This window comes from Leishmania panamensis (assembly GCF_000755165.1).
Source record: "Leishmania panamensis strain MHOM/PA/94/PSC-1 chromosome 32 sequence".
In the NCBI taxonomy this organism is placed as follows: domain Eukaryota; phylum Euglenozoa; class Kinetoplastea; order Trypanosomatida; family Trypanosomatidae; genus Leishmania; species Leishmania panamensis.
In genome coordinates, this window is record NC_025879.1 from 632,524 (window position 1) to 647,589 (window position 15,066).

The following is a 15,066-nucleotide window of genomic DNA, read 5'->3' on the forward strand; positions in this document are numbered from 1 at the left end:
CTTCAGTGCTGAAGCAATTTTGAATACAGTGGTTCCCTACCCGCTGGGCCACGTTCCTTCGTGACGGTGCCGATGATCCTAGTGAAGAGGACTACAACTACACCTCCACTCTGTGGAGTGAGATGCTGGTGTGTCGGAAGGGGCCCAGAGAGGCAAGAGATAACAGAGAAGAAAAGGGAGAGAGAGAGTCCACATAAGCGACTCTCCCCCTCTTTTCTGATAGACGCCAGTAGACAGGAATACCAAGGCACGCACAAACCACCACGTGCGCTTGCTGACAACCCAGTCCACACTAAAGACCAACTAGCAGAAAAAAATGAGAAGATGGCAAGGGTGCATGTAGGGCGCTGTGTGTGAGCGACAGCCAGCAGAAGGACCCTCTCCTTTGTGCACTGCTGGAGTCCTTGTCAGTCATCAGCGTCTTCTCTTAGTGTAAGTCTTTGTCGTGCGTGCGCACTGCATCTTCTATGGGAAGCACACGCTGACGCGCACCTTCACGTGGGTACAAGCGGCAGGGTGTACAGACCAGGAAAGAAGGCGATACCCTCCGTGCCGTTTGTTGTGGCCCCCTCTACCTCGCCTTTGGGGGCGTAAACCGCTTTTCCTGTACCCCGTGGAAAGGGCTAACAGCGAATTAAAATTCGGTGTCCTGCTGCCGCAGCACACCGAAGCTTTTCGCCATTTTACCGATGTACGCCGGCTTCTTTGTGGTCTGCGGACGGAAGGAGCACACATCTTCCTCCGCCTGCCTGGCGTCTTCCTCTTGCCCTTTGCGCTTCGCCTCGAGCAACTGACGCTTCTCCTGGAGGTAGGCCTGGTATGGCTGGTAGTTGCGAGGGTTTAGCAGGGAACGAACGTGGGTGTTGCACTTCACGTTAAGCGTCGGCTGAAACGTCAGCCCCTCTACTTCCGCTGCCTCCGCGCGCTTCTTGGCGTTTTCGCGCCGTTGTGCTCTGCGCTGCTGCTCAGTGTAAAGCCGCTCAAAGAAGCTCTGCTGCTGTTCTGCCATGGTTTCTCTTTTGCCACTCGGGTGACGGCGCTCCATGTTCTTAGATGCACGCGCCGCTGGTGAGATGCTTGGTTGGAAGGTGCATGGATCCACATATGGCGAAGTATGCTGCTTCACAAACGACGACGTGAATGGAATGCGCTGCCGCTCTCGCCGTGCCACGATAGAAGACGTCTCCGGGCCCATGGACTCGTTCAGCAGCGACCTTGACACCATGTCCTGCACGAGCCGTGTGCTCGCTTCAGTTGTGCTGGGGGTGAAGGCGGGAGTCATCTTCTTCTCCAGTTCACGTACCGTGCGAGAACGGTTAAAATAGTACGCGTTCTGGCGTAAGAGGAATTCGTCAAAGAGGGCAACGCGGAAGCTCTCCTCGTTGGGCGCAGCTTCTGTGCCGTCTGCCGGTGACTGCGCCGTCCCATGGCGATGACCCCGGCCCACCACCACCTCTGCGCCACTTCCTTTGGCATGCCGCCCTTGCATTTCGGCTTTGCGGCGGGAGTTGTACTTTCGCTTTGCGTTCAGCTCCTCCAGCAACGCCACAGCCATTGGTGACTTGTACGACGTCTGCACAACGGCCACCGGTGCCGCCGCGCTCCCTGTCGTCCGTGACTCAGCGTGGCATGATGCTGCGGCAGCCGATAGCGGCACGGAGGACGCTGTAGCGGCTTCCTCCCAGTCCACCTCCAAGATTGTGCTCATAAAAGAGCTGAATGTGTCGCGTGTCCAGGGCACGCCATTGTTGCGGGCATTGCGAGACGCACACCGAGCCACACCACAGCGACGTCGCAGTAGAATGAGCTCCTCTCGCGCGAGACGGCGGTACTCCATCTCCTGATCTATAATTTGCCGACGAGACGCCGTCGCCGACAGCTCTGCTGGATAAAGGCGCTCGTACACAGTCTGTAGTGTTGCCTTCAGCGTGGAGGAGTCTAGAGACGGCTGCGGACAGTTGATTCGTGCAGATTTGGTGTGCGTTCCAGCAGACTCCGCCCCTGCGTCTTTCTCCTCTTGCTGCAGCGTTCTCTCCAACTCACGCTCCTGAGCAAGGCGTACCATGACTCGTGTACCCGGCGATAGAAGCGGGTGAAAGGTACACTCTGCCATCTCCTTGGCCCGCATCTCCTCTTTGACGCGCTGCTGCCGCCACTCCGCCGCTCGCGTAAGTGCCGTATTTTCTTGCGAGGGTGTTGTGGCGTACGTATCCACCACCGACTGCTCCAAGCGCGATAGCTCCTCGTGGTCCGAGGAGCGCCACTTGCTCACTCGGGACGTATCCCAGGAGTTCGGTGCACTCTGTGGGACCACAGACACCTCTGCATCCGGTCGCAGCCCTGATCCAGCAGTGTCGCCGTCGTTGGAATTGAGAACGATGCCAGAGTGTACACGCCCCCGGTCGAGTGGCGGTGCGTGGTTGAGTCGACTCGCGCGAGGACACGGAGGCAGGTGTTCAATTTCATTCGCAGTGGCCGCGGTGGTGACAGTGGCGTTCGCAGCCACGCGACCCCAAACGGGCGAGTCCGTCCAGGATGCCGAAGCGCTGGACGGAGCCGTTTGGGCGGTGCAAAAGTCCGCCGTGACGGCATCCACCGATGCCTCGTGCACCTTCTCCATGGCGCTTGGCCCGCCGCGCCGCTGTTGAGCGCGCGGCGGGGGTGTCGTCGTGGCCAAGCTACCAGGATGAGGTTGCGGCGCCGCCGTTGCTGGCGGCCTAGTGTCAAGTGTGCTGTACAGGTCTGCCAGGATCGATGACGCCTCATTCTTGATGGGACTGATACTACTCACATCAGTGCTCAGCGCAGGGCGGACAATGAAACGGCCGCCGCTTTCACCCGTTGTCATCGCCCGCGCTCCTGCTAAGTCTCCCGTCGGTTTCACCAGCGTCCGACTCCTTTCGCCTAACGAGGTGTGGCTCTCGCCCTCGTCGAGGTCACTATGTGTCGCCGGCGTCCTTTGTGGTTGTGCTGTTTGAGGAATGGCGGTAGTGCTGCTGACCCATGAGTCGCCCATAAGCTTGTCAAGTATACTTGCCGCTGTTGTCGCCTCGGCACGAGGAGGACTCCGCTTCCTTGATGACACTGATGTCTCGCCGGCAAGTGGAACCTTTGAAAGATCCTCAAAAGAGTCGGAGGGTTGCAAGGCGTGCCCACGATGGGCCACCGAATTTGACGTGGACTGTACTCTGTGTGCGTTTTCCCCCTCACGTTGAGCAAACGGGCTCGACACTCGATTCACAGGGGCACGAGAAGCGACGGCCGTCGATCGCTCATTGAATTTTGTGCGCAACTGGTCCAGCGCCGTTTTGCGTGTTGCAACCCAGTCGGCTGAGTCAGTGTGCCGTGGTGCTGCCGAAGAAGGAGCGGCAGCTGGCGTGAGAGCAAGCTTGGCATCTCTGGTGCTGAGGTCACCTCGCGAAATCGCCGGTTGCTTTCCCGCCCACCGTTCCTTCCCGTAAAAGACCTTCAACAAACTCTCTGGGGTGTCAGACGAGGCGTCCTTAGTGATATCCTCAGCGCCATGGCAAGTGCATCCCACCCCTCGAGCGTCCTCGTGTCCCTCGTGCTGCACTGCTGCCGCGTCATCGTCATCGACGGGCAGAAGTACTTCGATGGTGGTGTTTTGCGCGGCAAAAGCGTCATCCGCTGCATCGTCCGACACACCTGTCTTTTCGATTCGGCGGCCTGCGTGATCCTCACTGCCATGTCCTTCATTGCTGTCTTCGCTGTCGTCCCCAGCAAGACAATGAAGTGCGCTCATTTGCGCCGTGCGGGGTGGCTCAGAGCTTGCGGCTCCCACCGTAAACGGCATGGCATCCATGTAAGAAGTGAGCTGCGACTGCGAGTACGCCGTGAGCAGCTGTGCAGCGCTGCGGCAGTCTTGAAAGGCACTGCTGGCTAGCTCGTCAACATAGTCGAGTGATTCAGCATCGCTGCTACATCGACTGTGATGATGAAGTGCAAAGCCATCTGTCGGTTGAGTGACAAGCTGCGCAGCTATCTTTTCGGTTGTTGCATTCAACAACGAATTTGCTTCTCTCTGCTGCATTGGTGACGCCGTTGGTGCTGCGAGGGCGGATTTTGAGAAAGACCGCTGCGAGCTAGGACCTGAGGTAGTCACAACAAGGGTCGTCTCACTGCTTGACGCGCTCTCGACCTCGTTCGGTGCATTGACCTCCATCTGTGAAGCTCTTGTCTGGGGTAATAGTTGCAGCGCACTATGGTTCTCTGTGTATTGGGGTCTCATGCATCGTTGGCCTTGCCTAGGCCTTCTCTGCAACTGCGGATGGTGGCTAGCTGTGCTCAAAAACTTTGCGCTACCTCACAGCTCGCCTGCTAAGTCGATGATAACGTACACTGATACACTTTGATATCACCCGTCACTGGACGTTGGCGCAAGTCGTGAGCCAAATGGCGGGGCAGAGTTTCTGCACTCCGAGGGAGGGTGTAGGATAGGGTAGAGCCAATCGATGTGAACAGAGCCAGATGTGGGAAACCAAAAGAGAGAGAGATGCACAGAGGCGTCGCTGAGTAACTCATCGCGACAGAAATGTTTCGGGCAGAAACACGAGAGGGAAGAGATGCAGGGTCAGAAGATAAAGCGATCGGAGAAAAACAGTAAGTCGCATCAGCCACCTATTCGATCTATCGAGTCCGTGGAACTGACAGCGACGGCAGCGTTCCCACAACTTTTTCGTCAATGTTGTCCATCCTGTCTGCTTGTCGTCGTAATGACTCAAGTGCAACCGAAATAGTGCACCTTTAAACGACTCACCACCACCCCTAACACACAGGAAAAAAGGGGGTAATACAAGCATCAACGTTAACCTCCTACTAGAAGGAGGCAGGGGCGCACAGGGGGGGATGGGTAGGTGTGAAGCAGGGCGAGAAAAAGAGGCACTGATGGATGGACAGCGTTCGCCCAGATACGGCGCCGAGGACGCCAATCGAGTGCTGTGCCTTCAAGTAGCGCAGATATGCTCACCAATAGTAGTAAGAAACGAAAAGAATGAGTAACTCAGAGAGGACAACAATGGAGAATGGAGCGGGGCACTCCATGCGATAGAGAGAAGGCTCTCCTCGCTACAGAAAAAAAAAAAGAGTTCAACAAGCTCGCAAACATACCCACATGTGTTCTTCTGGGTGGGTGTAGGATGAGCTAAGCCATAGCGCACACAGAGCAACTTTCCTCAGAGATTCACTTGGCCCTGGAGCTTGTGCGCGTTGCGGCGGTGCACAAGCTCGCAGGCGGCGACGTACCGCTCGAATTCTTCCCGTGCCTCATTAGAGAGGCTCCTTAGGAACTCTAACTTGGATGTCTCGCACTGCTCCAAGTACCACCCCGTGAAGAGCTCTACAAAGTCGTAGGGAAATCCTAGCTCATCCTCGTCGGTCTGAGCCTCCCAAAGGTCGGCGGACGGGGCGGCATTGCGCGTGTTCGCCGGCACCCCAAGCACCTCGGCAACTAGAAATACCTCGCTCTTGTGTAAGTCAGAGATGATTTGCACATCCACAACACCGTCGCCGGCCTTGCAGAAGTATCCCAGGTAAAAATCCTCATCCTTGTTCCCGGTGCCCATAACAATAGCTGGAGTGCCTTCTTGGTTGAGCAGCTGCGCCACGTAAAAGCCCGGCGGGGTGCGCATGTAGCTGCGAAGCTGACCACGTGCAAAGTCGCCGCCCTTGATGCCGACAGCCTTCTCGATAAGTGTCGTGAGTTCGGCGTGAAGGTTGGTCTGGTCAATAACGACCTCCGTAGCACCGCAAGCAGCGATGTTTTCCTTGCCCCGCTTCAGTGCCCAGGGGCTACTGTAGATTGGCTGGCACAGTCCCACGTTTTTCTCAATAGGGCTCTTGGGCACCTGCATTGCGCGAGCACACATCGCAAGCACTACTGCCGAGTCGATCCCACCTGATACACTCGTTACGCAGGCCTTCAGACCACACCGGCGCATGTAGTTGTTCAGCTTCGCACACTTCATCTCAATCCAGGCAACCGGGTCGAAAGCGCGGGTGTTTCGGTGTTCTTTGAGCACACGCTGCAGCTCCGGATGAAGCGGCGCCACAGGCATTTTGTTTTTGGAGCTACGTTGTTTAAGGTGAGGGGTGCGCTACAGATGAATAATGCAGAGCTTAGGAGCGATAGAGTCACCGTATAACTACAGCAAAGTAAACTCAAGGGGAGGTGGGGGGGGGGGCTATGTTGAAGCGGACGGTGAGTACCAGCGCCGAGAAAATGTCGTCGATCGTCGACAGTGAGAGCCAACAAGTATACCGTGTGTTTGCCTTCAAGCGGCAGTGTGTGTAGGATGGGCTCCGCCTTACGAATACAGCGCGAATGGAAGGAGCTCGGCAAGGCGATCAGCGCATGCGCCGAGGGAGAGCAAAGGTGGGTGGAGAGAGAGAGAGGGGCAGCACAAAGGAGAAGGGGAGGAGAGTTGCGCAACGGAACACAAGCTGCTCTACTGTTGCCCACACTGCTGCAAGTAAGATGTGTACTCAACAACTAATAAACGGCGCACCAGCAGGGCAGCCATTCGGTTCCTGAAGCCGTGAAGGTCAAAGTTATCCGCTGGTGCAAGAGAGGGCACCTCCCCCCCCCCCTTTGACTCTTTCGCCAGCGCTATAGCTTCTTGTCGTCCGTACCAGCACCACCGCTGTTCCTGGACATGCACGCCAGCCCCCTTAGCAAGGTAGCGTGCCACGTCACAAACTAAGCCGTAAGCCATCCACACTTTTTGGGTGTGTGTAGGTTGTTGTTGTTGCTTCCAAAAGACGTGCTTCTCTTGCAGTGTACCAGCATGTGTCACCCTCGCTTGGGCCGCGTTAGAGAGTGCGTATAGGACTGCCTACGCGCCTCAGTCTGCTAGTGAAATTGACGTGTATGTTCGTTGATGGGGAACACCAACGAACAAACAGAGAAGGTAGACAAGAAGCAATAGACGGGACACACACACACACATACACGCGGCACACTGAACAAGAAGGAGAGCACGAAGCGTGCAAAGAAGAGAGAGTGAGAGAGAAACACACCAAACGCGCACAAAGAAGTTATCAGATGCGGAAAGTGTGGAAAACTTGACTTTGTACAAGTCACATCAGCTATTGAACATACGGGGGGGGGGGGCGGGGAGGAGAGGGGAGGAAGGGAGGAGATGCCCCACGCACAGAGAGGGGAGAGGTGAAGAGAAGAAGTAAGAAACGAACGGCGACAAGACACTCGCTCAGCCTATATCGCGCAGCCATATGCTCAGCACACCGGCGTGAGCGCTCAAAAAATGAGGAGTAATAAAAACGCAACCATCAGAACGGGATGCACACTGTTTAGGTCGTATTGGTGACCACCCCCTCAGCATCACTTTTCTTTTTCTGCTCTTAGGGCTCCGCATTTTTGATGGTGCGTGCGCGTCGATGGTTCTCCAACAGCTGGCGGCGGTAGGAGTGCGCCTTGTCGGCGTCCACAGTGTGAGCATCCTTGCGGTAGGCCTCCATAAACTGCGCCTGGTACATCATACCCTCCAGAATGGGATCGGGGCGATTGGTGCCGAGGCGCTCCTTCGCCTCCGTATAATCCTTTAGAATCTCCTGCTTAACGCGCTCCCCAGTCGCGGTCTGCACAAAGTTGTCCATGTGAACAATCGGCGCATGACGGATCCACGTGTCGTCCTGCAGGGGCTGCAAGTGCAAGCTGGCGAACTCCTCCGACGGCATTGTGAGCACGCCAGTGTCGTAGCCGTTGGCTACGGTCTCCAGTTGCATCGATTCAGTGTCTCTTGGACCCGCCATGAGAAGTACAGGTAAGGTAAAAAAAAAAAGGAGAAGTACGGAGACGATAAAGCGTGGAAGCTAGAAACAGGAGCACAGTACGCGGGAAGGGGGGATGAGAGTTTGCTGAATAGGGGCACAGGCGAAAGGTACTTGTAGAAGTGTTTGTTTGAATTTCTACGTGAGCTTAGTGAATGAGGGACGCTTGTTCCAACAAAGTACAGAGTGGATGAACACCGTGCGAGGCCAGCACGACAGACACGCAGGAGCAAAAAAGTGCAAAAAACAGTAGTGAGCAACCACAGGAGAAGTACATCGGAGAATGACATTGAAGAGGACCTCCACGTTGGCGGTCGTGCACCGGGTGCCGAAAATGGAGAGGGAGAAATGGGGAGAGGACGTCGTAATGAGCAAACATTCACCGTAAAGCAGCAGTGACTGCTTCCCTTCCTATGGAGGACTGACTGGAGCTGAGTGAATGACACACAACACCACGCAGCTTGTGCAACTCTAAATAACGACCCTGCCGCCTCTTTTTCCTGCTCACCCTCAGCGTGTGCACGGCGCCTTCTTTTTTTTTTCCCTGAGAGGGCTGCAGAACCCCCAATAGAAATGTCGTGATCTCCTGAACGTTCCCTCTCGGTCTCGCTTTCCGTCCCCGCCGTCTTTCGTTCTGATGTCGTCCTTTTCTGCTTTTCCGTGGGCCAATATGAGCCTTTCCGCTTGTTTGGTGGTGATGGTGGTTTTCCAGTCTCCATTTTTTGCTTAGTGTTGTCCTTTACAATATGCGATGCAAAACGAAAAGCATACAAGACCAAAACGAGAGGCAGAGACCTACAGACAGATAGAGCAGACACGAGGACACAACACCCCCTCCCTCACCCCCACCCCCACACACGCACCACACACAGAGAGAGAAGAAGAGTGTAAGAGACACAGACACCCACAGTCACCCACAAAAAAAAGAAGGTGACATGTCAAGCCTCGCATCGTCGAGGCTACAAACGACAAGTCAACACAACAACCAACAAACCACAGGTATGGGAAATCCACACAAGAACCCCAATTACACACGAGCAGGAGAAAAAAAAATCGCTCGCAACATAGCCGCAGTGGACACAATGACATGGGCAAAGACAAATATGTGAATACACACACACAGAGAGAGGAAGATACACGCAGAACAGAGAAGCTCGAGAAAGCCTCTCGCAACGCTAACCAGACACCGCTGAAAAAAAACATCAAACCACTTTTTGGTTCGGCATCTCTCTCCTCTATGCAAGACCGCTTCAGACACAACACCAGCATCCCCACCCTATTCCACCAGCAGGCTCATCGTGTCGCGCAAAGCAGCAGTGGGCACGAATGCTACAGCCGTGCGCTGACTCAGTCCTCGCAGCACGGCCTCAGGCTCAAGCAGTGGCTGCCCATCCCCTCCACAGGCCGCCGCACAGCTGCCCTCCATCCTGCCGGTCGCCACGCGGTGCGTCCCCCCCTCCCCCAGATGGCGACACACTCAGGCTCCCCACACCAGTGGGGTGCGCGGGGCCGGGTGAGGTGCGTTCGAGTCACGCTGGCACACCCTGCCCATCACATGGACGGCACAAGCGCTTTCGCTGTCGCAGGTCGCTCTGGCGCCACGCCGTTCACGACCCGGGCGCAGACACCAGCAGCGATGCATCGCTCTGACTACTCTCGGTAGTAGGCACTTGACGCGGTCCGCACCAGCGGTGATTCCATAGTGGCAGGGAGAAGGTGTGGGGACTGCTTGGCCTCCCCCACCCAGAGTGGGGGCACTGAACCCCCTGTCATACCACGCACCGAGTTGTGTGCCTCGTTGTCAGAGGTGAAACACATCGAAGAAACGAGAAGAAAAAAGAGACGCAGCCAGCGCACTGTACTTCAAGCACAGCAATACGCATACGGATATACACGCAGGAAAACAGTGGAAAGTAAGACATGTTAGTGCTCGCATCCTCAAACCAGTAGATGAAGCTGAAGAAGAGTATCAGAAGACTCTAACAGAAAGGAGTGTGGCATACGTATCTGTTTCAGCCACCACCGACAGTCACATGAGGCGCCAGATGCAGAGCACGAGGAGAATCGACGGAGTAAGGGTACTCTGGCGCCCTTGCGCGTGTCTGCGCTGGTAGTGAAGAAGTCCCCGTACCTAATTCACTGCCGTAAAACCAACGAGAAACCCCCCGTACGGAAAGCGCATAAAGCCGCAAAAAAAAAAAAATGTTGCAGATATGGAATGATGCGTTCTTCACCCATTCACAGCTGTGAAAGGCGATTGTGACTACACACGGACACGAAAAATCGCGAACACCTCGCAGTCGCTGACCTCGTTGTGTCTTTTTTTTCTGATGTTCTCTTCCGGAAGAGTGCGACGTCCGGTGGCTCCCTCGTCGCAGAATTTCGTTGGTGTAGGTGTGCGTTAGAGTGTGCTCTAACGCACAGGACACTCCCTGCGATACGCATACAGGCAGAAAAGCTCAGGCACGTATTTCGCATGTCCTGGTGAGGACATTGATGAGTCGTGCCCTGCGCTTTGCCTGTGCTGAAGCAACTGCGAGGCACATCAACAACCTCAAACAGAAACTTTGGAGCGGCTCGCCGTAAGAGGGGAGGGCGTCAGAGTAGGGAGATAATGAAAGGGTGAGTGAAGAGTGGAAGGGGGAGGGGGGAAGAGAAGGATGGAAGCAGTGTGCCACACAACAGGAAACCCCCAAAACGTGCGAAACGACGAAGACAAGTGGGGAGGCAGAAGGGAAAAAGGGGCGAAACGCACAGACCCGCAAACGTGAAAAGCAGAACAGAATACGCATCGGACACCGTTCAGAGACGGCCATGCAGCAACACGACAATACACGAAAAAAAGAAAAAAAAACACAATATGCAGCTGCGAAAACATTTCATTCTCTCCCCTATTTCCTTCTCACAGCAAAAAGTAGACAGCGAAACGTACCACACCACCACAACCACAGGACTACATAAGCACAGAGACGCATACACACCTGTGAAGGTATAAAGCACCAGTCTTCCCATCCCACTTGCAAATTCAGCATCCCCATCCTTTCAGTGAATCGAAAGGCACCCACCATGGGCCGCGAGATACACACACGAAGCCCTGCAAATTCTGTAATCGATAGCACAGAACATCATCACTTCGGTGTCGCCTCGCTTACACAACTCTGCCCTTCAAGCTGAGATCAATCGGGGACGCTGTGGTGGACAGTACCTTGGGGTGGGTACTCATCATCAGAGGAGATGCATTGGAGTTAGCCGCACAGTCGCCGCTGCTAAGTCCGTCATCTCTGGACTCATGGCGATCTGAGGTAGGCAAGGTGTTCGTCACGGAACACCTGGAAAATGCTGGAGCTACGTTTGCAGAAAAGACCTTCGGTGACTTCGGTGACTTTGGTAGAGAATTCTTCCGCTCTGCAGTGCCGCCTCTCTCTTTTATGTCGCCCGACACGGCACCTTCACCACCCGACGCAGAGTGTGCCCTCTCAGCATTCCCAGCCGTCGAGGCTACCTCGTCAGGAATCTGTGCCACGGCGCTGGGTGAGGAAGTATCGTCCTTGCCTAAGGCACTGATGTTGTCGTCCGTCATGCATGACGATACTGCAGGCAGATAGAGCAGCGACGCGTGCGGAGAGCTGGTGGCAGATGTCTGGGCTGTTTGAACACCGCCTTGAGGTCCACGCTTGAATTTGATGATGACCACGGACATGTTATCGCAGCCGAGGCGGAACGGCTGCGGAGAGAGACAGGCATCCATCAGCTCCTCACAGATCTTTCCGAGTGGCACGCGCTCCTGGATGCGCGGTCGCACAAAGTCCACCACCTGCTTGCTTGACATTATGTCCCAGATCCCGTCGCACGCCAACACAGCAAACTCGTCTTTGTCGCGGTTGAGCTTGGTGACCCGAACCTCCGGCGCACTGGTCACTGCCTGCATCTCCCACGAAACCTGCGTGTTGTTTTTGAACATAAAGTCACCAATGGCACGACTAAGCGCCAGCATGCCGTTCACGCGGCGGTTTAGCACGTAGCAACCGGCGCGCTCGATGCGCATCTGCTCGGATGGTAGAAATGGCTTGTGATCAGTGCTAAGCGCATCAACGCTGCCGTTGCGGCACATGACACAGCGACTATCGCCAGCGTTGGCACAGTACACGTCATCGCCGTCTAAGTAAAGCACAACAGCGGCGCACCCGCCCCGCTCAAAATTCGGGAGAGTGTGCAGGTACTTGTCAATTGCAATGAAGCCGTCGTACAGCGCCTTCGAGATCTCGCCCTTCATGAACGCCTTCGTCTGATGCACAAACTGAAACATGTACTCGCCGCAGTACTTGGCCGTTGCAGCCCCGCTGTGGCCGTCGTAGACACCAAAGAACCCACCCTTCTCGAGCAGTAGCAGCGTGTGCGCATCCTCCATGGTGCGCCTCCATCCTTGCATGCTACTTGAGCCGTATTCCAGAAACTCGTTCTCGCCACTGAAGCTGTTCTTCTCCTTCATAGGCTGACTCATAATATCAGCGCGACGGAGTAGTTCATCGAAGTTCGGTTGCCCAGCGTTGCGGACCACCCATGCGAGCACAACCTGCAGCACCTCCAGCCATCCCATCAACCATCCACCAATAAGAATGGTGAGGGCCACGATAACACCATACACATAGTACCCGTATCCCATCATCAGTGTGAGGGTGACGAAGAGCAGAACGGAGCGCACAATGTATGTGCGCCGCTCGCGCGTCTGTTGCTCTAGCATACGCGCCATTTGAATCTGCTGCTGACTCAAGTAATGCATCTGCTTTGCAGGGGACATGGGCTGTTTGGCAGGAGGTCGTCGCGGGGGGGCGCGCTTGAGCGGCATCATCCTAAAACACTGCCAGTACACAAAACCACGCCTCGCTAGAGCAGAGAAACAAAAGAAAAAAGCAGAGGTGCGAAACAGAAAAGAACGCCAACAGTAGATGCGTGACTGACCACGTCGATGATACTCTCTCGTCCTCGAAAACTTCCTTACAAGACGTGAGTCTGTAAAATGTGTGCCTTTGCCGGGGGAGGAGGGGGGGGAAGGGGAGACAAATGCAAATCGGAAAAGTGAAGTGACTCCACAGTTACCGTCGTTTTCTAAAGGAAGGAGTAAATCGCGGGGGGAGTGCGAGGTAAGTGCAAAGTACAGACCTGCTCAGTAACAAAGAAGCAGAAGCCCGAGTCACGTGAACGTAGAGTGGCACCGGAATCTTTATGGGGGCTACCGCCTTCCTTGCCCACGACAGAGACTCCACACACACACGTACACACAATAAGGAGGTCTCTAGCTTTATGTTTCCCCTCCACAGACAGACACACAGACACATACACACACACACACACACACGCAAGCACGTGAAAAGAAGCGTAAACGAGTGCACAGCGCAGGTGTGAAAAGGCGACCTTAAAAGAAAAAAGAGAGAAACACGTTCTTTGGCCTCTAAGTCGAAGAGGTCCCCATCAAGACGCTGACTTTCAGAAAAGAGGAAAAGAGAGAGACAGAGAGAGGGAGCGCGTAGGAATAGTGGCGAATGCCGGATGCCTACGTGAAAGGGGTGAAACAATGCAACACAGAAATAGCTGACGTTCGCGTTTCTCTGCTATGTTTTTCTTTTTTCCTTCTTCGTGTGTCCGTGGTGGTTTATCAGAGTCCTCTCTTCGTGCGGTGTGCTATGAAGGAAAAAGCGCAACAAAGATGTACCGCTTTTTCCTTCTCACTTTTGTGGAGTCTACACACACAAGCAACGAAGATAAGATGGGTCGAGGAAGGAGTGCGGGAGAGTCAAAGGAGGTTCAGCTAACGCGGTTCGGCAGGTGCGTAGGATAGAAGAATAGGCCGACGGAGATGGTGTTCGGCAGCGGCGTGAGAGCACCGTACTGCACACTAAAGAAGCAAAGTGGCCAAAGGAGCTCTCGGAGGCTGACTTGACGAGCCAAATAAAACAAAATTAACGAAACCTTCAAGAGCAACCTGCAGATGAGGAGGACAGTACAAAAGACAGAGAAAGCGTGTGGTTCGTTTTCTTCCACAGAAAGCCGCGTATCCTCACTCAGATCTTTTCCCTCTCTTCGATGCTTTCCAGAGTAGGCACCTTTCGCTCTGAGCAGTGACAAAACGGCAATAACGCGTCAGTACAGCAAAGACACCATATACAGAGGTAACTGCCCTTCTCCCGCGCCAACGAAGCCACAGACACACCACGACACGCGCCCACAAAGGAGGGGTAGGGAGTTGTTTGCGGCTACCGCACACGCACAAATGGGGGAGAGACAACAATGGACCGTATCAATACGAGCCTTGTTACCAGCGGAAAAAAAACGGTAGAAGGGGGTGGGAAGGGGCCCACAGTGCAGAGCCAAGCCGACCAACCAACGATGGGATGACGCAGCAGCGCATACCCATACAAAGCTAACGTGCGCCCGCACCGTGTGGAAAGGGGAGAGGAAGGGGTGGGGTTAAGGGAAGCGGGCAAGCGGATGGGAGAGGTGCGAGGAAGAGGGAGTAGCAGTAGCTCGTCACGTAACAAGAGGAAAAGAGGGAAAGCAATACCAAAGGCAAGGGGGGAAGTGGAGGTCAGGTGCAGATGAACAGATGCAGTTACGTTTGCAAAATTGTTGTTCATTTGAGTCCAAGACGATGTGCAGGTCGACAGGCTACTGACCCACCCCCATGCCCACAATGCAGTAGGGCATCGGAGTGCCTGTTCGAACGGGCGCTGGATGCTACGTGACATCCGCATAGACGAACGGGATTTGCGGCTCTAAACGCTCTCGATCAACGGGAAAGTAGAGGCACGACAACGTAGCCCTTTTTTTTTGCTGTTCTTTGGTGCCCTCTGTGGCGCATACCATCATCGATCATGCAGGGACAACCCATCAAACAAACCGTGTGCCACATACAGTCACGATCGGTGGCGCGAGCAGGGACATGCCTTTCTTCCCCCATTGGACATCATACTACGCCAGGATCGGAAAAGAAAAGCGAGACCGTGCCGTCACGACACGCCGTGATACACCAGTGCATGCACGCACAAAACAAATGAAGCAAAAGACGACGTTAGCACACAAGAAGATGGCTCGCAGGACCAATGAAAATATGATTCAAGGTGAGAGAATTGAAGAAGAAAGAGAAGCGCAAGGCTGCCCCAAGGCCAACGTGAGCAAAGCAGCCGCGTATCTCTCACAACGAACGCACACCTCTCTTCAAAACAGAATCTGTGGGGGGAGCGTTCACGAGAAGACAGGAGTGCT

The 15,066-nt window shown here is 54.9% G+C and overlaps 4 protein-coding genes across 4 annotated transcripts, besides 1 other annotated feature; all 4 read right to left on the minus strand.

The window, feature by feature from the left end:
* Positions 1 to 634: 634 nt before the first annotated feature.
* LPMP_321750 (hypothetical protein) lies at positions 635 to 4,249 on the minus strand (the record flags this gene model as incomplete). The annotated part of the gene is made up of 1 exon (XM_010703558.1): positions 635 to 4,249. The coding sequence occupies one exon, from the start codon at positions 4,247 to 4,249 to the stop codon at positions 635 to 637; it is 3,615 nt and encodes a 1,204-aa protein (XP_010701860.1).
* A 943-nt stretch (positions 4,250 to 5,192) lies between these two features.
* Positions 5,193 to 6,074, minus strand: LPMP_321760 (NAD+ synthase, putative; the record flags this gene model as incomplete). Its single annotated transcript, XM_010703559.1, has 1 exon — positions 5,193 to 6,074. The coding sequence occupies one exon, from the start codon at positions 6,072 to 6,074 to the stop codon at positions 5,193 to 5,195; it is 882 nt and encodes a 293-aa protein (XP_010701861.1).
* A 1,303-nt stretch (positions 6,075 to 7,377) lies between these two features.
* On the minus strand, positions 7,378 to 7,788 carry LPMP_321770 (hypothetical protein; the record flags this gene model as incomplete). The annotated part of the gene is made up of 1 exon (XM_010703560.1): positions 7,378 to 7,788. The coding sequence occupies one exon, from the start codon at positions 7,786 to 7,788 to the stop codon at positions 7,378 to 7,380; it is 411 nt and encodes a 136-aa protein (XP_010701862.1).
* A 1,252-nt stretch (positions 7,789 to 9,040) lies between these two features.
* Positions 9,041 to 9,613: a repeat region.
* Positions 9,614 to 10,954: 1,341 nt separating this feature from the next.
* Positions 10,955 to 12,655, minus strand: LPMP_321780 (protein phosphatase 2C, putative; the record flags this gene model as incomplete). Its single annotated transcript, XM_010703561.1, has 1 exon — positions 10,955 to 12,655. One exon carries the CDS (start codon positions 12,653 to 12,655, stop codon positions 10,955 to 10,957), a length of 1,701 nt encoding a protein of 566 aa, XP_010701863.1.
* Between the last annotated feature and the right edge of the window lie 2,411 nt (positions 12,656 to 15,066).